Source organism: Lithobates pipiens, unplaced genomic scaffold, assembly GCF_037356315.1.
Source record: "Lithobates pipiens isolate NorthernLeopardFrog02 unplaced genomic scaffold, aLitPip1_a1.2 Scaffold_22, whole genome shotgun sequence".
Taxonomy (NCBI): Eukaryota; Metazoa; Chordata; class Amphibia; order Anura; family Ranidae; genus Lithobates; species Lithobates pipiens.
Genome location: NW_027507784.1, coordinates 102,270,055 through 102,293,468, shown reverse-complemented (window position 1 = coordinate 102,293,468; position 23,414 = coordinate 102,270,055). Strand labels below are relative to the sequence as shown.

Genomic DNA, 23,414 nt, shown 5'->3' with positions numbered 1-23,414 from the left:
TTATCTCAAACGCTTTGATAAAACCATTGCTATTTGTGTGTTTAACCTTGAGTTTTTAAATTATTTTCTATGAGCGTAGGGAATGATAGTCAAACAGTACCTCCTGCGGAACTGATCTTTACAAGTATCAGGCTTTCCCCAGAGCCCAGTTTATCGGCTACAGCAGAGAGCACTTCCTTCACCGAGGCTGCCACTTGCACACGAATGGTGGTGTATGTGTGATCAATGCAGTACACCTTGAACAGAACTGTTAGGAAACAAGAAAAAACACAATTGTAATAAAGGGACAGAATACATACAGAATAACCACATTACAAATCAAATGTAATAATACAAAAAAAAACTGAAAACAGAATTGAAGTTGTATCCACAGCCAAAAGTGTCTGTGTGCCCATTAGGTAGATATACTTTATTTGTCTTGGGGACCACCATCAAAGGTATTGAAGGTGAAGGAAAACCCAAAATTTGGAGTTGTCACCAGAACAGGAATAAAGGGGAAACCTTTCAGTAAAGAAACTAAAAGGGGTTTTCGCTCACTTTGGAAAGCTTTCTACATACTTTTTGTTGGGTCTACAGGACAGGAAGTGAAGGAAAGTCTCCCCATATGAAATGATAACAAAATAACCTGACAGGGGTTCAGCACATTCCATATTTCATCCAACCAATCTTGTGATTTGCACAACCCAAGCTTGAAGGACGATACACTTATTTCCTGGTTAAGATTTGTGTCTTCCCATAAAAATTCTCTTTGTCCAACCTCATCACTAGGCAGTGAATTTGTATCACCAGCTTTGTCCAATGAGCAGGAAACCGAACCAGGAGGTAGCAGAATGACCATACTGAATAGCAGATTTGTGAGTATCACAAGAATAGTGCGTGGCAGTGTCAAGAGTTTGTAAGTAAAGCAGTAAATATAATTGACAGTCCTTTTTTCTGGAATTCCACTTAAGCTATAAATACAGAATTTTTTATACTGCTGAATGGAGAAGGAATCTTAATAAAAGAATAATTCAAAACAAACTGAATGCACTGGTATCCAAAACCACTTTCCATGCTATATATTGAGAAATTCAGTGGCAAGGTCTTCTTTTCATACACCCTCTTTCTATTTTTGCTCCCTATGCAGTTTGGGCTCCTTATTCCTGCCTTGGTGTGCTCTTATTCCTGATACTGCTGTCCAGTGGCTTTTGGGGCTACAGGCCCGAATCTGAAGTCCATAGCCCTGAGTCTCTGCAGGGGTCCCCGAGGGGAGGGGAGGCTCTCTAAGGACCCTGATGTAAGTGGGGGCTCTCTGGGGAACCTGATGCAAGGGGGAGGCTCTCCGGGACCCTGTTTTTCAGGGGGAGGTTCTCTGGGGACCCTGATGTAAGTGGGGGGCTCTCTGGGGACCCTGATGCAAGGGGGAGGCTCTCTGGGGACTCTGATGTAGGGAGGAGGCTCTCTGGGAACCCTAGTGTAAGGGGGGCTCTCTGGGACCCTAATGTAGGGAGGAGGCTCTCTGGGGACCCTGATGTAAGGGGGGCTCTCTGGGCACCCTAATGTAAGTGGGGGGCTCTCTTGGTACCCTGATGCAAGGGGAAGGCTCTCTGGGGACAATGATTTTAAGGGGGAGGCTTTTTGGGGACCCTGATTTAAGGGGGAGGCTCTCTGGGGACCCTAATGTAAGGGGGCTCTCTGGGAACCCTGATGTAAGTGGGGAGCTCTCTGAGGACCCAGATGCAAGATGGAGGCTCTCTGGGGACTCTGATGTAGGGAGGAGGCTCTCTGGGGACCCTGATGTAAGGGGGGCTCTCTGGGGACTCTGATGTAGGGAGGAGGCTTTCTGGGGACCCTGATGCAAGGGGGGTGCTCTGGGGACCCTGATGTAAGTGGGGGGCTCTCTGGGGATACATACTCACATACATGTATATTAGTGTATATACATGTGTATGCCCACTCAAGTGTATGACTTTCTTTAGTACGCTGCTATGGGCTCTAGCCCCAGATTTCTTGTAGACCTAGCAACGCCCCTGCTGCTGTCTACAAAATATAAATACAGTAAAGTCAAAAAAAGGAAAAGGGGTCATCTCAAAATGTCAAAAGCAGGTGTGTATGCCTGAAATCTCAAGCGTATCTATCAGAGTCCCTCAAGAGATAAAGGAAGCCATTGGGTGGTTTGACATGGCAGCATCTACCAAACACCGAAGCATCAGTGGGTTGAATTACATTCACTGAAGCCCAACTCTAGCTTCTGAATAAAAATAATGCCTAAATTCCCCCCAAAGATGCAGCTTTAGTGGCAAAACCCAACTTCTCCTTTTTGCTGTCACCTGTGGAGAGTCCAATGGCTGCTATTCCGCCTCTGGGTTGAAGTCTGCCTACAAGGCAGTCATGGCCCCACACACCGTAGTTTACTGGAGTAGCCATCAACCAGGCTGTGTGTGCGTATTTGTTCTATGTCCTCAGGATGCTGACTCATGTGACGGGCCACTTGGAAATTTTTATTTTAGATTATTAGAAGGGTATTTAAAAGAAGGTAGTACACTATTTAGGGAGGAAACGGAGAAGGGTTTGTTATTTTTATTTATAGATGGAATATAATCCTCACACATGTTGTTACAAAACACAGTATCCTGCACCGTCTTCTCATCTGTCACCATTCTGACCACATTTTAGATTATTCAGAAAACAGGGGTCACAGCTCTCCTAACTAACTGAAAGAAGAATCAGTGAACAGGGTACTAATTGCTATGTTCTTCAAAAACTAACAAAATAACTGTACAAAACAGTATTAACTAGCAATATATCGGAAGGTAGATCCAACATATGAAATTAAACAGAATCAGAATAACATTTTGGCACTGCCTGCAAATCTATTAAAATCTAGAATTATTTGTAATGTTATAATTTCATAAAAACACGCTAGAATCTGTTAAGCATCAGCTTTAGACATTGCGCTGAAGAGTGCATTGGCCGGTCCTAAAACAACAGGTATTATATCTCTTTTTAAGCCTGTGAAAACTGTATATGGTTCTCAAGTAAAGCTGAAGAGAGGTGATCTGACCGTTTACAATAGAAGCAGTTCTTGCTCTATGACTCATGAACCATTGATACAGAAAGAAAAAAACATTTACAAGTAAACTGACCCGAAACAACAAGAGGCTCAGCTCTGAAAATAGTTTATTGCTTGAAACAGCCATTTAACCAACCAATTTTCTTTCTCGTTTCCTTTACACTTTGACCTCTGCAAAGGCAATTCACCCTATCATGTCCCCCTCTGCTAAAACAATACAATGGAATATGAAAGTCAGTATAGCAAAAGTAACAGGTGACAACCTTAATCTCCAACTCAGTGGAAAGCTTGAGTAGAACCCTTAAAGCATACTTAGTGCAATAAATAACTACACATGATTACCGTAAATACTTAGTGCTAGAATAAATCTTTAAAGAGTCATTACAGAGTCTTTATATTGATTTTGCAATCTATGTTGTACACTGAACTCGATATACAAATAAATACACAAATCAATTTAGTATGTAGTTAGTTGTTCATTAAAAAATATTAAATCCGTATTGGAACACAACTAATGTAAGTACCTACATTTATTTTGATATAGGCCCCTTGTAATCCCCTGTCGAGCAGTACTAAGACTGGGAGAAGGAGGGGCAGAACTTGTAGAATATCAGGCATGCTGCATATACATGTGCTGATGGGAGGAAAGAACAGAGGGTGGAAGAGGGATGAGCTCATCAGTCGGCTGCTGATTCACTGTCCAATCACAGGCTGGGGGCAGGGAGGTCACCAGGCTACAATGCTTAAATCGGTTGTATTGCCCGCTTACCTGCAGGTAAAATGAGAATATCTCCAGGCTTAACTGTAGGTGCTGGAAATATCTCCTAAACCTCCATGGTTTAGGAGATATTTACAAAAAAGCGGACCGCCAATGACTACAACAATGCTCAGATGTCATCGGCGCATGTGCACTTTAGAAAGGGCACGTCATGCCATTTCTAATAGGGGTCATGCTGTGACTGGCGGCTCCCTCGCAAATGCAACGTCACGCAACTCTGGCCAGTCACAGAGCCAGAGTTTGCGGCCTCAGAAGGAAGACGGGCGAAGATGGGTGCTCCCTGCTAGTGGGGACAACGGTGACATTGCGGGCTTCGGTTTCAGGTAAATGACACATAATGGGCTACTATGCAACGCATAGTAGCCCATTATGCTTTACTTTTGCAGGGAAATAAAGAGGAAGTAAAACCCACCAGGGTTTACTTTCTCTTTAACCCTTTCTAAGCCCCTGTACACACGGTCGGAGATTTCCACAACCAAATCCGTCGGATTTTGCCCGTCGGATTTTGTCCATCGGATCTTGTCCGAAACTGTTGCATACACACGGTCGGACAAAGTTGGCGAAAAATCCGATCTTTCAGAACGTGATGACGTAATTTGGTTACGATGGGACTACATTCAGGCTAGTAGCCAATAGCTTTGATGTAGGAATTTGATCTGAGCATGCGTGGCACTTGGTCCGATCAAAATTCACATGATCGGAGTATGTCCGACCGGCCCAGTTGGTCGGGAAATATTTCCAACATGTTGGAAAATTGGGTCCGACGGATATTCAGATGGAATCAATCCGATGCATACCACACATAGTCGGATTATCCGACGACACAGTCCGATAGGACACATTTCAACGGATTCTCCGACCGTGTGTACAAGGGCTTAGATGTACTGACTGCATGGTCTGTTTGCTACCCCTGTCTATAAGTCACTTTGGACTTTAGCGCAAGTACTGAATTTTGTGTTCTTTTCTCTGCTACCCATCTTTATGCTGGTGAAATCAAAAGGGGAAAGGTCTTATTTAGGTTACAACAAGTTCAACAGAGTAAATCAAAAAAAATATATAAAAAGAAAATGCAAAAAAGACACATCTTAATAAAAAACCTACGTTCATCGGTGCTCCGTATTGGTTGTCGCTTTTGTAGTCTTTCATCCCCAGTGCTGAACTGCCGCAAAAGCACTTTGTGCTGTCAATCAAATAAAAGTTACTTCAAACTGGTATTCGTATTCATCTTTGAATGTGTTTGCCAAAGACACCATTAGAGCTACATGATGTTTAAATGAACCCAAATATCTAAAGTCTGCAAGCAAATGTGGATATTACTTAAAATGCATAGAAACCAATGAGCTTCTAACCCCAGCTTGTTCAATTAAAAGTTTGTAATAAAACCTGGAACCTCATTGGTTTCTATGCAGAAGTGAGATTTTGCACTTTCCAGCTTTAGTAAATAGACCCCATTGTGTACTTAAAAGTGGGGTATGCCTGTAATGGATAATTTCTGGTCTGATGTACCTTTGTTCTTATATTGTATATAACGCACTTTATTGAGAAAATATTCAAAGAAAAAATTGACTCACTTTCTTCTGTTTTCCGTCTTCAGATCTGCAAAGTATAAATGGTTGAGGTTATTTTTACTAGAAACAACACACTGCAATAAGTAATAAGTATACGTTCCATTGTGAGACTGGGATATTCTTTGGATTTAAATAAAAAAAGAAAAAAGAAAAACCCTATGCATCAGAATAAGTCATCTCTTATAATGGAACATGTTGCCCCTCATGAACTGCCCTTATTTCTATACAAGCAGTCCCTGAGTTACAAATATATGACTTACATATGACTCCTACTTAAGAACGGAGGCAGAGTGGCATCACGCTGGTCATGGAAATTGCCAGGCAGCCATCTTGCTGCTCACCACATGCCACCCACTGTCCGGTGGACTTGTCAGTCAGTGTCAATTTTGGCATCAAATTTCAATTTAGTTTTAGTCTTTTGACTAAAATGCCATTTTAGTTACAGTCCCATTTTAGTCATCTGAAATTGTTTTAGTTTTAGTCATATTTAATCAACAAAAATCTGCAGTACATTTTAGTTCAATAAAATCTAATTTGTTTCGTTAAATTGTAATACGTTATTTAAGCATTTCTCAAGAATTTGCAAACTTTATCCACTACAATACAGGGCACTTTCGCCCCCTTCCTTCCCAGCCCAATTTTCAGCTTTCATCGTTCTCACAATTTCAATGACAATTGCGCGGTCCTGCTACGCTGTACCCAAATTAAATTGTTATCATTTTGTTTTCACAAATAGAGCTTTATTTTGGTGTTATTTATTAATGACTCAGTTTTTTATATTTTGTGATACAAGCGAAAAAAGAGCGGAAATTTGGAAAAAAAACAATATTTTCTTCTTTCTATTTTAAAAGAAATCCAGTAAAATCAAATTTTGTCATAAATTTAAGCCAAAATGTATTCTGCTACATGTCTTTGGTAAAAAAAATTTGGTTAAGTGTATAATAATTGCTTTGTGTGATCACGGACATATGTACGCAAATGATCAGGTACATATGTGTGCAGGTGATCACGGACATATGTGTACAGATAATCATTGGGACATGTGATTTTAGTGGGGGACATGTTTTTATTATTAGGGACATGTGTTTTTATTATTTGGGGACATGTGTGTTTTGGGGACATATGTGGGGTCATTGTTTTTATACTGTGTGGTGTGTTGTGTGTTTACACTAGGCTGGTGATCAGTGGGTAAAAAGCTGTAAAAAACAGCTCATACTCACTGATCATCAGCCGGCTGCAGCGATCTGCTCTCCTCTCCTCAGCGATGACTTCTGTGTGAGGAGAGGAGGAGCCGATTGCCTAGCAACTGGCTGTTTGTTTACATCACATGACGGTCCGGGTGACACGAGCGCGCGATCCCCCTCCTTCTGAAGGACGTTCAGGAACGTCCACTCAGAAGTAGAGAGCTCCCACCCGGCCGTATATGTACATTGGCCGGGTGGGAAGTGGTTAAATACGCCTAGAGTAAAAAAAAATCTAGTATGTATGTATTTATGGTATTGAGGTTTGAACAAACTCACAAATACAGATTTAGCTGCTCTGGATGGTCTGAGGAAGCCTGGAATGCTGCACAGTGCTCTGGACAGTGCTCTGAGGAGCCCTGTAATGCACACAGTGCTCTGGACATTGGTCTGAGGAGGCCCTGTAATGCTGCACAGTGATCTGGACAGTGGTCTGAGGAGACCTGTAATACACACAGTGCTCTGGACAGTGGTCTGAGAAGGCCTGTAATGAACAGTGCTTTGGACAGTGGTTGGAGGAGGCCTGTAATGCAAAGTGCTCTGGACAGTGGTCTGAGGAGGCCTGTAATGCTGCACAGTTCTCTGGTCAGTGCTCTGAGAAGGCTTGTAATGCACAGTGCTTTGGACAGTGGTTAGAGGAGGCCTGTAATGCAAAGTGCTCTGGACGGTGGTCTGAGGAGGCCTGTAATGCTGCACAGTTCTCTGGACAGTGGTCTGAGAAGGCCTGTAATGCACACAGTGCTCTGGACAGTAATCTAATGAGGTGACGAAAAACTTAACAAAACTGTTTATGTTAACACTGCTGTCAGCAATCCCATATAACTCCATGGCCAATAAACCCTCCCCTATGCTATCCACAACATAAAAATTAAGTTGCACTTAAAAAAATGTACCTGTTCCAACTTACATACAAATTCAACTCAAGAACAAACCTACAGATCGTGTTTGTAACCCAGGACTGCCTGTGCAGGTTCCTTACTCAGCTCTGGGGTAAATGGATAGCACTAATGGTAGCGGTACTACTAGTAGTTCTGCAGGTATGGTTTCATTTTTTTCCCATCTTAATCAAAACAAATCTGACCTTGATTAATTGCACACTGATGTGAAGGGTATCTGTCGCAGTTCTGAACACCAATACTTCCCAACTTTCAAACTAATATGTTGAAATAATCAGATTCTGATGGTGGGTAGTTATGGCTTTTGATTACTGTCAGTTCTGCTCTAAAAACATAACTCAGGTTATAATTCAATGACCTGTTTGGGTCCACTTCTTTTCAACATGACAAATCTATGCAATATTGAATCAATAGATGAAAAAAACAGCTTCTAAAAACAGATAGAAGCTTCTTTTCCTGTGCAGTTCATGATAAATTAGTGAGAGACATAGGGGTTGATTTGCTAAAACTAGAGAGTGCAAAATCTGGTGCAGCTCTGCATAGAAACCAATCAACTTCCATTTGTTTTTGTCAAAGTTTAATTGAACAAGCTGAAGTTGGAAGCGGATTGGCTACCATACATAGCTTCACTAGATTTTGCACTCTAGTTTTAGTAAATCAACCCCATAGTCTACCTGTTGGATTTTTAATAATATTATATTATGCATAATGCGACAGAATGAGATGGAATAGGCAGAGGTAAGCAAGAACAAAGCTCCCAGTTGGACAGGTACAGCAATTATGACAGGTTGATCTTGCTGTGGAAGCATCCAAAACATATAAAATGTCACACGTTTCACGTTGTGGGAGTGTGACCCTATAACAAAAGTCAACCGAAATATATTTAAAAAAACAACCCTAAATAAAAAAATCATTCCCCAACTTTGTATTTTTTTTTTTTACTGTTTCCTGAAAGGATGTCTGTAGTGAAAGATACAGGGTTGCCATTGCTGACCCTTCCTTCTGAAAACTCTGATGTTCCTACATAAGCTATGGTACTTTCAAATCCACTAATTTGGGGCAAGCATTTGGATTGGAAACCCTGCATTCACTTTTCTGATCGGCAGACTTGTTCTGGGTTGGTGTCCCACAGAATTGAAGGCAGACTACCAATATTTTCAGTCATGGCAGCCTTTGTATTTCTCTCAATACAGCTTTCCTTTAAATATGCATAGAAAGCTCTGTATGCTTTTGTAGTATGCTTCCACTCTGAGTTTTCACATAAAGGTTAATTTTATTAGGCAATCTTTACAATCCCCCTCCTTCCACTGTGCCCAGTTCTTTAACTTATCTGCCTTAGTACTCTCCGTGGTAGAAGCTAAAACTATAAATTAATCCAAGACTTTGAAAATGTTAGGGAACGATACTGAATTCATTACATAATGAGTCCTTTATTTTCTGCAAATGGGAACTTGTGAAAAGCACTTGAATTATTTTGTCGCTATTACTTCAATAAAGTAATTGTAGAAATCAGTAAGAACAATATTCATCTGAGATCTTATGAAGTTCCATGCTGGGGAAGTCTGCGGCAGCCGCTCGTTCGGCCAACATTCAAGAAGAACTACCAGAGGGCCACAGAAGACTTTAGGTACGTAATGTTGATTACTCATTTGAGTCCAAATGACATTATTAGCATAACCAAATAGGAATGTGCACTTGAAGTGTCTGCTCTTGGAAGGCTGCGTTTGTTTGCCACAGGAGATCAGAAAGCACATTTAGCAAAGTGTTTCTTATGATCTTAGCAGGCAATTCGATTCCATTTAATTATGTGGATTTGCAGTGGCGTTCTATATAAAAGATATGATATCCATATAAAATGGTAACTTTTGTGAATAAACTAAATAAGCCTCTCTGTGATATCTCACTTCTGGCTTTCCTATTATGCAGAGTATGCTTGAAAAAGCACTGGGATACCAATCAACAGCGAGAAATACTGCTGAACGAAATAAAGTTCCTCCTAAAGATGTTATGGTGGCTTTATACGTTATTGAGGGGCGTTGTTTATCGGTCGGTACACTTTTGTGCGGACATTGCTGCCCAATGCAAGGCAATACATGCTAACAGAAATTACACAAGTATTGTGGTACTGTTTTCATCAGAAAATCCCCTCCAGGCACATCTTCAGACATATTTTATGAAGCAAGTCTGTCTTAGAATCATTCAGTGGTCGCACACTATCTTTATACCTCTAGACCCATTGTGGCTCAGCGTCCTTTTCATCCTCCTGATAACTTCACATACCAGGCTGTAATATTTATGTGGCAGACACACACAGTGACATAGACATGTGTAGTGTGGTTGGTGGCCCCTTTAATCTGAAAAACAGTCCTCCCTGTTGTAGGGAGGAGAAAGCATCTTCAACAAAGAAGCCGCAGTAGCCATTTTGTTGGAGACTTTGAGTGAAAATAAGGAATGTAATTAGCTGTCCCTAGCCAGCCCCTAGCAATAACAAAGGAGGATATTGATTGGCTGCTGAGTGGCCAGAACAGTAACCCCCACCCAACAGACCAGAGTGGAAAAGAAAGGAGGACCTGCTCTGGGTACAGAGTACAGGGAGTCATGTAGAGGCTATGACTGGGAGAGAGTGGACTGCCGGGCCACCTTATAGTGCCAGCAGCCTGGAAGCTTCTTTAACCTATCTGTCCAGTGGTGCTGTGCTATGCTAGGGGAAACCTACAGGGAGCTGAGACCAGTGTGCATAGCTGCTACATTGGGTCCAACAAAGACTATGCTACAGAAAGCTGTGAGTACTGTGCTGCTGCCCTGAGCCCACCAGAGACTGTGTTGCTGTTCCTGCACTACTGTTCTGTAACCACCAGAGACTGTGTTGCTGTTTCTGTGCTGCTGTCCTGTGACCACCAAGAGAGCTGCTATACTGCACTGACCAGAGACTATACGGTTCTGAGGATAGCACTGCATTGTGCCTGCCAGGGACTGAGTTATGACAGCTATTGTGTAATGCAAAGGCAGAATACTGCAAGAGGAGGAAAGAACTTATGCTGAGGACACATTCAGATCATCTGGAGTGGTGAGAAAACTTCTGGCCATTCCTGTTATAGCTGTTTGAAATTATTGCTAGTGGAGAGTCAGCTTTGTACTGTTGACCCTTTCCCTTGTGATTACAAATACCCCCCTTTGGGAGTGAGCACGCCAATGGGAGATCAAGGGCCCTAACGCTGGCTAACTGTACTCAGTCTGTTGGTCAGTGGTTTAGTGAGGGCTCTTTTATCTTTATTTAAGCCATCCAGTAAATTACTGACTTTCATAACTACTGTGTTTATCTATAGTACTGTTGCATGTGTACACTGTATCCATTGTATTATTGTATTTGCATTACAGTGTTATGCAGTTGTGGTCTGTTGTCTGTTCATTTTTCTTTGCTTCCCTACAGGGCTTTTACCTTACAAAAAAGACCATTTTAAACCACAAGTATGTTGGTAGGATTAGGTTCAGCAAGGGTGGCTCATCACTGAAAGGAACAGAAGGACCCAATCAACCGAGTGTTTGTGATAGTACCCAAACAGGCAGGTCAAGGCCCATTGTGCACTTGAGAGTTGCTGTAAAAAGAACTGTAGAACTAGCACCTTCAAAACTTGCTCCCTTCATCTTCCAATGAGGAAAAGTGTCTAGGTATAGGAATGGAGATCTTTCTGCCACAAAAAACGTCTATGGCCAAGGCTGTCTCACCAACATATGCTCAACCACTGTGCCATTCTATTGTACTGTATGTCTTGCCACCAGCTCTTTCTGTAACTCTCCCTGAGCCTTTGACGTACGGCTCAAGGTCCCCAGTACCTTCCAGACTGGCATGCTCAAAGGGGGTGGTGCCAACTTACACATGGTTGCCAAAGATATCTGCACCTAGTTTACACCAATGGAAACACAATTACTAGAGAAAGCCTCCCTGATTACATTTTAACTTTGTGGAGGTTTCCTAGGTTGTGCAGAACAAATTTTAATGCTTGTCAGGAGTTAGACAAATTCTTCACACTCACAGGAGAACACATGTAAATCTGGAATGTTACATTTCCACTAAAAGGGCTGGCGATAGATACATCAGTGCATAAAACATTTATTACAGACACATGCATGGATTCTATTTGTATTCCTTAAGACTGAACTCCAGACAGATATTAAGCAGCACAATTAATGTGGTTATGTATTGATTTATATAGTTATTAAATATATACATATAATTTATAATAATTAAATGTATTTTAAATGCAGCTACTATAAGTACCTACATTTGGCTTGATATCAGCCATTTACCATTTCATGTACAGCAGCAACCAACTAGAGGTAGAGCCACGTAAGTGTGCTCCAGTTTACATGTGCTAAAAATGAACATGCTGCCAGAAGGAGACTGTAGTGCAGCGATGGCGAACCTTGGCACCCCAAATGTTTTGGAATTACATTTCCCATGATACTCATGCACTCTGCAGTGTAGTTGAGCATCATAGGAAATGTAGTTCCAAAACATTTGTGGTGCCAAGGTGCACCATCACTGCAGTATAGGGAGATCATCAATCTCCTGCTTTGCTTCACTGTCTAGTTAAAGGCTGGAGGAAGGAAGGTGACAAGACTGTATTATAAAACTGCTGTAGAAAAAATGCACACCACTACTGACTAGTAATCCAGTGTTTCCCGTCTCCCTCAGTTTCTCTCCCTCCTACCCCAGTGCTGATGGAGATGGGCAGGGAAGGGGCAACAAGGATGTTGTATAGGTGCACGACATCTTCCTTATCAACTGAAGTTGTTAAGATACTGGCGGCTAGAAGGTTGCAATGGTGCACAATAAAAACCTGTGGCTTTCTGTAACTAAAAGGAAGGCTTAATTCACCAGGTAGCTTCTATACAGTTTTTGGGCAATTTTTAGGCATTTTGCTAAGGTGCCTCTGAAGATACTTGATGGCACCCTGGTTGAAAAAGGCTGGTCTAGATCCATTCAGTAGAGCATACAGTTGTAAATGTACACTACTTACATTTGCTTTACGGTCCTCTCCAGCTCAGGAAGCTGGTCCTTTAGTGCAGCAATTGTTCTTGTATCATCTGATACGGATACATAAAATTCCTACAGAAACAAATATGAAGGATTTGAAACAAAATGATATACAATTAGGTGATTATTTCTAGCATTTCTGATTTACAGTACTTGAGCTGAAGTGTTTGGAACAGATTTCAGTCCTGAGTGACGGCACAATAAAAGTAGCCTATGAGCACATAAATAAAGTCTAGCCGTTACTTTTCTGTGCTTGACTAATCAACATAAAAAAAAAAGAAAAGATTGGGGTTTAAATTTAAAACCTAGTGCACACTAGTAGTGTTGAACGAAACTATCTGATGTTAGTAACACGATCTCCCCTGCTGTTCTATTGCGTTCTGACAGGGAGATGGCCCCCCTCGCCAGAACACTCCATTCTGCGTTCTCAGCCATTGGCTGAGAGCACTGATCAGGAGCCAATCGGCAGACCTTTTTCAGTCATGCCCCTTCAAAAGAAGAATGGCTTGCTTCTGTCAGACCGACTGCAGCACACAGGGGCCGAATGTTTAACCAGCCAATGCAGCCTGACATTCAGTCTGTGTGTACCAGGCTTAAGGCAATGTACATCAGAGAGTACTCCTATCCCTCCTTTTTCGACCTCTCAGACACCCCCTTCTTCCCCGCATTCCTGTATACCCTGCTTCCCCCCTTGTTATCGATGCAAAATGACAGTTGGTAGGAGAATGACAGTTGCCACCAGACTAATGCTGGCCATACACTTTACAAAAAATTCAGTCATTTAGACAGTTTGTTAATTTTTCGGCCAGTTAATGGGCACAAAATTGATATTCGCTGGGATGTTTTTGAGCCAAAAAAACGAAGGACAAGTTTGGAAATTTTCTGCCGAACGAACGATAAATTGAAAGGTTAATGTGTTTCCCATCAGAACTGTCTGCACTAGCTATATGTAAATAAACTAACAAAAAATGCATACATTTATGTCCACTGAATGATTTATCGGTCATTACATGATGGAATTATCGCTTGCGCTCACGGCCGAATGTTCATTTTTCGAAAATGGGTTCGGCTGATTTTTCGTATAGTATATAACCAGCATAAGCTGTTTACTTACAGTAGACCTAATTGTTCAATGAAAGAATTTTCCGTTCCATCCAGACTATCCATCTTCGGTTAGACCCATTGGTATGTGTACATAGGATTAGTTCTGAAATGGTTATTCTGAAATCTATTCACTCCATTTTGTGTTCTAACGTTTAACTGTAACTTTATGAGACCTATCTGTCCTCAACTACCTGTATCTCAGCTCACAGACCAAATGGGGTTTAACCATTATACTCTTCCTTTTGAATAAATAAAGAATTCATTTTAAAAAATAAATAAAAAGAGCAACTTGCTAAAAAAAATCATCAGTGTCGCCCACAGCAACCGATCAATAATTTGAAACCTGCACTAATGACAGTTGTAATTCAATTGGTTGTAATCAGCAATATAGAGATGTCTGTTTGAGAAACTTTGTTAAATAAAGCAGAAAGTGCCTAATATATATATTATTTGACAAGTACATTCACGGTTAAAGCCCCTGTTGCCAGACCATTCATTTAAAAAAAATCTTCCAAAAAGGATTATACATGCATTTAATATATTTTATGCAAGTTTTTACCTGTAAAAAATAATATATAAAATTGTAAAAAAAAATGAATTGTAAAAAAAAATGGCAAAATAAAAAAATTGTAAGAAATGAAAAAATATATAAAAAAACAAATTGTAGCTGACTTAGTGTTATCACTCATGTGACACGCTATAGTATACCAATTCACTCCTCCCTGACAGCTACATCAAATGTTATTGGTGAAATGAGGGTTAATACAGACAGTTATTAGAAGGGCTAGGACACAAAAGAAGAGAGCGGACTTTGCTAGGGAATTGACTCCTTTTGGGGTAGCAAGTTTAAAGGCACATTACAAGTGAATAAAAAATCATTTATGGAAGGAAAAAAAACGTTGCAAGTAAGCATTTAAAATATTTGTCCACTGCTATGCTTCAACTTGCATTTTTTTTTTTTTTTACTTTGCAGTTGCTAACAGGATCTTTTTTAAGCAGAAAGGTCTTCCTAGGCATTGATCAGGTCTGTTGGCGCATCTTTGCATTAGCAAAAATATTCCTTTTTTTAACCGCATTCTGTAGTTTATCTTCTGATGTTGTTTTCAACACATACAATTGCACCAAAAGTTAAAAAATAACATGATACAAAAAGAATATCCCTTTACTGTACATGGTAAAATTACAAAACCAGCTGTTGATGCAATATTCACCTTCACTTCAGAGATTTTTCCCTTATGCCTTGTACACACGGTCGGAAATTCCGACGGAAAAGGTCACATCGGATTATATTGTCGAAAAATTTGATCGTGTGTGGGCTCTATCGGACTTTTTCCGTCTGAAATTCTGACAGAAAAAAATTGAGAGCAAGATCTCAAATTTTCCGACAAAAAAATCAGATCGGACTTTTTCCGATTGTTTATAGAGAATTCCGATCAGACAAAGTGCCACGCATGCTCAGATCAAATTACGAGACCAAAGCTATTGGCTACTAGCCTCAACGTAGTCCCGTCGTAATGAACGTCATCACGTGCCGAACAATCGGATTTTCCGACAACTTTGTCTGACCATGTGTAGCCAACACCAGTTTAGGACAAAATCCGTTGGAAAAAATCTGATGGATTTTGTTGTCGGAATGTCCGACCGTATGTACAAGGCATTAGTATTTTTTTTCTGCCACTAGATGTTTTCAGTCTGATGGCCAGCACCATTAAACCCATTTCCTCTGAGCCCAGATTGTCCTGAGCCTGGCCCAGCCTGTGATTGGACAGTGAAAGAAGACGCAACGCAGCGACGAGTTCATCCTCTGTCACTCTGCCTTCCTATCAGCCTGCAACTTGTCAACTGACTGACGCGCTTTACCTCCTACACTTCAGATTTGCTGCGCAGAGACTACAAGAGGCTAGCAAAATATAATTCAAATCCATAGAAAAAAACATTTTTTATCAGAACTACACATTGAAAAGCAAAGCCACGTACTCATTTGCATACAGTTTTCTAGAACATGTTTTCTGGCATATACATATATTTGTTTACATCTGATGAATTCACACCATTCCATACATATATATATATATCTATGATGTGTTTATCCTATGGAAGTCTAATGACAACACACACAATCACACTGATTATGCAAACCAGATGTAACTGCTAAGATAAGTGTTTTTTTATGAGATAAACTACAAAAAAGGGAAAAACACTAATGTGATTTAATATGAATTGGAATCTCCTCAATCTTGCATGTTTTTTTTTTTTATCTGCTAATACAGCCTCGTCAATTTGGTATTTGTCATTCCATAGGGGTAGAACGTAAAGTGGTAATTGGTTAATAGGCTATGAGCTAGTAGTTGTAAAGAGAGTTGGATGCAAGTGCTATATAAAATGATTGCTCTCTCCCTCTAATAACAGCCACGTGCGATGTAATTGCAGGTTAGCCGTGCATCTCATGGAGACAGGCCTGTAAAATCCATGTTCTGTGTAAAAACCATGCTTCTAAACGACTTGCCCACTTATCACAATCATTATGTATATTTTTAGTTGGAAGCTATTGTGTAGTAAAGTCTCTTAAGGAAAATTGCAACATATTGACATTTCTAAAAGCTGGTAATGAAGTGTGGGAGAAGATATACAAATTCTCCCACTGGATTCACATTAGTACGAGGACCTGGTATTGATGCCGACATCGCCTGCATTCTTCTAGTCCTCTCATTCACTTCTAACAGGGAACTAATGGAATCGATACAAAGCCAGGGAGAATATTTCCTCCTAATGAAACCATCTCGACCTGGCTATTAGGATACTGGTAGCATGCAAGTAGATTTTTTCGCTAACAAAACCTCTTAGGCCTCATTTGCTCAGCTCTCCTAAACACCTTTCCTCTTGGCTGCAGCAATTTGGAAGAAAAAAACACTTGACGCATGTAAACATGTGAAAATGCATCTAATAATAATTTATTCTGGCCATTGAAATGAATTAACAATCAAGTGCTTGACGCACCTAGTGTTAATGTGTGTTTCGATACATTTAGAAGCGTTTCTTCTGCTAAAACGCATATTCTTCGGGATGCGCTGGTAATGGTATTTTTTTTTTCTGCCTCTAAACACCTATGGGTTCATGGAGGTAACAAAAAGGGGCGTTTTGAAGCAGAAAAAAAAAATGACAGACATCCCTATATGCAGCGTTTTTAACACACAGTGTGCATGAGGTCTTAAAGTGGACGTACACCCTCCTCTTCTCTTCAGCCAAGGAAGCTGCCATCTTGGCTCCTGTGTCAGGGCTGGGCTCAGCCCTTCCTTCTCAGAGCTGGCCGCCCAGCTTTTGGCTAATTGCCAGCTCCTATCTCTCTTCACAGTTACTCAGCTGTTGATGATTTCCTGCTCATCAGTCCTGCCTATTTAAGCCGTCCAGTCCACAGGATCTCTGCCTTCGCCTCGGTCAACATCACAGGGACATTCTCCTGCGTTCTTGTTTAAAGACTCGCTTTGCTAACATCCCTTCTGGCTCCAGATCCTGCTTGCTGTTTCACTACATAGATCCCTGACTTCTGGCTTGGATGACTATCCGTTCCGGTTAATGAACTTTGGCTATGTTCTGACTACTTTTGACGTTTCTTCTTTTTACTTTTATTATTAAACAAGTGTGATTTAACTGTACTTCTGTCTCTGTCTGATTTCATGGGCTCTGATTTCTGACACCCTGTTTAATCTTCAACTGTCATGATGCTGCACATGTGATCAGTCATGACACCAGCCATTAGAGGATTTGACAGTTTGGTTGAGAGCACAACCTGACAGCTACATTTCCAGAACATTCTGGGAATGTGACTGTTTTTTTAAACTGTTAAATCGATAGATGGGTTTAATTCCGATTTAAGGTAAAATCCAGGCAGATATAAAAAACAAAATTTTTATAAAAAATGTATGTACTTATATAGTAAACTCAAGGTGTGCAGTAAAATCAGAGAAAGTAATTTCAGTAAAGGAAAGTAGCCTATACAGCTTTGCAAGACTAAAAGTAAGGCTGGAGTTCAGCTTAAAATAACCTAGATATGTGCACACCCTCCACAAACATGGAAATGGTATTCAATAAGAATTAAACAGCCACTCACCTCAAGAAAATTTATAGCCACTTCATCTTCCCGTAACAAGTCCCCATACAGGTTGGCCCACTGCTGCACCAATCGGATCACCCTGCGCTTGTTATTGATGGCATAATCCATTTTCTCTTGCTCTGTGCCCTGGGAGGGCTGGGAATGGTAGGTGCGAATAAGTTAAGGAATTGGTTGGAATGAAATAGACTTACCGTATTCTACTATAAATAGGCAAACAAATAAGCAAAATGATGTTATGTTTTAGAAGTACAAGGTACATTTGAAGCCTGTAGTATCAACTGGCTGCTTTGCCCACAGCAACTACATTCATCATTTTATTTCCTAAATACGTAAATCAGAAATTCACCCAAAAAGGTTCGTTTGCATTCACTCACATTTGGCACTTTATTTTTATTGGGGGGGGGGGTAGGTTGGGCAGGAACCTGATTTGACAGGTACCCACCGTTCGAATCATCAGAAGTGGGGGAGCCCATACAAATGGCAGCTGAACAGCAAAGAAAAAACAAAGTGCAAAGTTGACTGGGCGCTCAGGAATGGGGACAGGCTATAGGTCAGGGTGGACAATGAATAAGCATAGAGAGATAAGGCAGAAGTCAGTAACCAGAGATACATGCAATCAGGAAATTGAGAACATGGGGATACAAAGGGGTTATCAGGTGATACTGGAAGTACCTGGGTCACTAGGGGGCACAGGGTGCTCTGGGGTCACATGGTGAGACCAAATGCTCTGTGGGTCTGGGTGTTAGTTGATGATTTGGGGTCACTGGGTGAAATAGAAAGCACAGGTGTCGCTAGAGACACTGGGGTACAGGAGTGACTTGGAAGAAGAGGTGTACAGAGGTTACTGGATACAAAGAATGTAGGGACTCTGAAGGCACAGGAGTACCGGGCTCACGAGTGCACAGGGGAGAAAGTTGCTGGGAGCAAGAGAACAGACAATGCACAGACAGACACTAGAGGAACAAGGGAGTGTACTGGGTAAAGTCACTGAAGGCTCAGCATACAAGCAGATGAACAGATGAGAGGCCCTGGATGCAGACGGTTTGCATCTACAGCTCATCCATACCTCCCAACTTTTTGAGATGGGAATGAGGGACACCTATGAGCAAAAGTATACAGGCATAAGACACACCCCTCGCCATGCCCCTTAAAGGAGAATTGTAAAAAAAAACTAAATTGGGTAAACCCACAAATGCTTTTTTTACCACTACTATTCCTTTATATTTGCTTTTGGAATTTACAAATGCAGCAATTACGATGAATCAGATGAAAGGTTCAGTGCTGGAAACCACTGCATTTTCTATACATCTTTACAGAAATGAGGAGGAATGAGGAACAGAGGGACATTGCTCGAAATCAGAGACAGTCCCTCGAAATCAGGGACAGTTGGGAGCTATGCTCATCTGATGCTAATGGCCCGTAAGCTTATCAATGATTTCTACAGGCTGCTGGTCATGCCTGATCACAAACACCTGTGATTAGTCCCTACAGTGATTTTTCTGCTTGTTTAGAATGTGTAAATACATCAGTGTGCATAGTGTGGGCACAGCTTCACTTTAGAGATAACCTGTAGTCTTTTTCATGTTTTTCATATACTGTACATGTCAAAAAGGTCAGATAAAAGTAAACATATTAAAAAAGTAATTTAGGTTTTAAAACCTTGCTTCTATGGATGGTTTGTCATGTCATTTTATACGTGCAATGGGTCACTACATTTTCTTATTATATAAATAAGCTTTGCCTACTAATTAGCTTCTCTCACTTCTACATTCAGTCTGACTTTCTTCATGTTCATCTAATAATGACAAGCAGCAGGTTGTAGCCTAAATTCAGTTTTTCTAATTACCAGTGTTTTTCAAATTTATATAAAAATCTAAATAATAATATAGTCATTTGGTAATCCTGACGTGTGCCTTATTGGTTTATGTAAAGTGTGAATTTTAATGTTATGTCCACTTTAAGTGGCTCCTACCCACACTGTCCATAGTGCATATGTGTGTACTCCTCTTGTAAAAGCCTAAAATGTCACCAGCACTGCTGACTGAGGAGCGGCCCCAGAATATCGCATTTTGTTGTAAACTAAATGTCTGATGTTTGCATCCCATGGTGCGTTGGTGACCTTTTGCACTTCTATCATGATTTTTTGATGGCTTCATCCGTCTGCCGGTCACTTTAGCACCCGTATTTGAAAAAGGTTTGGGCGCTGAATGAACGAGATTCAGACTCTCTATCAAAAGACATCACACTGTATGTTTCTTCAGGATCACTGATATCAGTGGTTCAATGTTCTTGGTAAAGTGATGCAAAAATGTCTGCACTATATAAATGTATAAAGTAAATACATTATAAATAAAGCAAAATGTCTAGATATATATTTCGACAAGCCGCTTTGCGTTTGGAGTTTTTAGGTACGAAATTTTAAATTTTTTTGCAATTTCAGTAATATAATTTTCATATATATATATATATATATATATATATATATATATATATCGGTTCCACAATCGCCTAATTTTTCCTGTTTTAATAATATAGTTAAAGTGACTTTATTTCAATGTAAAGAGCATGTGAAATAGCCTTATTTTTAAATTGTTTAGATAAAAAAAAAAAAATGATAATGACTGACTCTCAAATGTGATTTTTCTTCTGCTTTATAATACTGCAAAGAGCATGAGTGCCATCTTGTGGTGGTCAAGCATTCTCCATTGCACGCCCCATACACACTATCAGATTTTCTACTGATTTTTTTCCTTCAGATTTACCAAAACCATATAATATGAGGTCAAACCTTCGGAGTTTCAATTTGTATGCAATCAGGCAGGCCCCTAAACTACGTATCCATTTACTTATTCATTTTTTTTTCTTTACTTACCAGATGTCATTGGGGTGGATTAACTATTGTTATGTAATGTTTACTCTGAATACCCAATTTCAAGGGACAACTACAAAAAAATTTTGTTTTCATATTGATGATTGAATGAACAAACACACTCTCACCAGACCTACAACACAATAATGCACAATTACATTGATAAGTAAACATTTCCTACATTTTTAGTATATCATTTCTTATTGACTTCAAATGATAATAACACTAGAAACTATATTCTCAAAAAATCTTCTAACCGAGTTTCAAAAGGATCAGAAGTACATGGCTACAATAATCATTTCTGCCTCCCTAGTCCAATTTTTTATCTCCTTTTCCAACACTCAGTTGGATCTTTTTACCCCCCCCCCCCCTCCCCAAATTATGTTAGGCCAAATGTAGGACCATCTGCACAGAAATAAGCATGTACATTTAGCTAAAATGCATATTTATGTGAAAATTGCTTTGCAAAATAATTTAGTGCAGTCTGATCTTCTGCCATCTCATGTCTTTGGCCATACTATCAAGATCAGGATTGAATGTACAGATGTCACATTATTACAAAATGGGTATAACCATTCTCAGTTCTATTATCATACTTGTTCTACAAGAATAAGAATAATATTCACTGAGGCAGACTCAGAACCATACTGACACAACAAGAAACAGGCTTTTTGGGACTGACTCCAGAACCAGTCTGACACAAGAAAGAGATTTCAGAGAAACAAAAACAGAACTAGCTTGTCTAAACTATGTTTCGGATGTATGGACTCAGAGTAGTTTACCAGTACATAACGTCAATAAAAATGCACAAACAAGACAGTAATGCCCCGTACACATGTTGGATGTGAGCTTATTGGCGGAAAGTCCAAACGTGTGTATGCTCCATCGAACGTTTGTTGTCGGACTCAAATGTTCTCAAATTTTCAGCCAACAAATATTTGTTGACAGAGTTTCCGATCGTGTGTACACAAGTCCGTCGGACAAAAGACCACGCATGCTGGTAATCAAGTACGAGCCTGGAAGCACTCGTCTTGTAAAACTACCATTTGTAATGGAGATATCAGGTACTTCTTGAACGTCACTATGTTCGTAATTGTTAGCCAACATTTGTGTGACCGTGTGTATGCAAGACAAGTTGGAGCCAACATCCTTTGAACAAAAATCCACGGTTTTGTTGTCGGAAAGCCCGATCGTGTGTACGGGGCATAACACTAAAGAATCACTTGGAAGGTTGGCTTGAACCCTTAGGTACATTTGGAAATATAGCACACTGATTGTAAGCAGCACACTGAGAATAGAATAAGAGAATAAGAAGAATAAGTAGAATAGAAGAGGGCTAATTAGTAGTAGATAATAGTACTAACAAAGTATCCCCCAGTATGTCCACATTAAAAGAGGAAGATATTAATGTTAATTTAATCTTTCTTTACCATGCCCCTATTTTTACTATTCCCAAATTGAGGTAATGGATTGCTGAATTGAAAAGCAGAGCGAAAGTTTTAAATATATTGAATGATTGTTATAGTGTGGCAGCACTCTACTGCAATGGTGGAGCCCCAGCAGGGTTCCTGGGAGAGTCACCTTTTGTGGAGAGAATGAGAAAGAATGAGAGTGCCAAGCTGTAGAGAATGGTCCAGGCATGAATGTATTATATGTCTATTCGACACAATAACAGGGTCTATCAACACCTTTACACAAGCTCCCAAATGAGAAAAGGGGAACAGCTTGTGGCTAGGGTGCAGCATGGTGTGCTGTTGGCAGAGAATAAATAGCAGCCAAGGTGAAAAGAAACAGTGTATTAAGAAATACCCTCAATGCACAATTAAGCCCGGTGGTTAGGCACAGCCAATCTGAGCCACTTACAAACTGTAACAGAGAAACACTATTTTGCAATGATGCCAACAGCTTCTGCAGTGAGGAGTGGGAATAACGCCTTGCCAGTCAACACCCAAATAAGAGGCTTCCGGAGAGGAGATAGCGTAGTCCCTGCACTTTCCCTACTCCTCTTAAACCTCTCCGTCCAGCTGTGCACTGTCCCTGACAGACGGGGAACCTGTCCCTACACTAACCACTCACACAATGCGTGCCAACTCAGGGACCCAGGGCCTAAAATAGATGGCCAGAGAGGTCATGAGGGGCACCAGTGTCCAATAAGACAGTTTTTCCCTTGGTGACCGCAGGAAATCAAAGAGGAACCAAGCACCTCACAACTTCCTTCCTTTTTGCATTCCCACTTTAGTTGAGCACCACCTACAGTGAGGAGTACAGACTGCACCTGTCTACACACGATTTAACAACTTCCCAAAGATGCTATAGCCGAATGACGGCTACAGTGCAGTCGTCCAGTTCATGGTGTCATATCATCCCTTGATCCTTAGGACATAGCTGATCACAGATTGGGGCAAAGGGCCAATCACAGCGGCCCTTTACCATGTGATCAGCTGTGTCCAATGACAGCTGATTCTGATGTAAACACAAGCCAGTTATCGGCATTCCTTTCTTCATACTGACATCATGAGGAGAGAAGAGCCGATAGCTGGCTTGTCTGAAAGGGACATCTACACTGATAATCAGGGCACTAATTTTCAGTGTCCCAATTATCATTGCAGTACCTACAGCGCCCACCAGTGCTGCCAATTAGTGCCCACCAGTGCTGCCGATCAGTGCCTCCTCATTAGTGTTAACTATCAGTGCTGCCTATCAGTGATCATCTGTGCCCATCAGTGCTGCCTCTATGTGTCCATCAGTGCCACCTAT

The 23,414-nt window shown here is 40.7% G+C and overlaps 1 protein-coding gene across 6 annotated transcripts in view; it reads right to left on the bottom strand.

Moving 5' to 3' along the window:
- The window catches only part of RAPGEF4 (Rap guanine nucleotide exchange factor 4), a 497,448-nt gene that overhangs the window by 96,521 nt on the left and 377,513 nt on the right, over positions 1 to 23,414 (bottom strand). For all 6 annotated transcript variants that reach the window (XM_077448013.1, XM_077448014.1, XM_077448015.1 and 3 more), the window contains 5 exons: positions 17,786 to 17,936; positions 12,557 to 12,645; positions 5,402 to 5,426; positions 4,932 to 5,010; positions 101 to 247 (listed from right to left, as the gene is read on the bottom strand). In XM_077448013.1, coding sequence (XP_077304139.1) covers positions 101 to 247; positions 4,932 to 5,010; positions 5,402 to 5,426; positions 12,557 to 12,645; positions 17,786 to 17,936 — 491 coding nt within the window. The remainder of the gene's footprint in view (positions 1 to 100; positions 248 to 4,931; positions 5,011 to 5,401; positions 5,427 to 12,556; positions 12,646 to 17,785; positions 17,937 to 23,414) is intronic.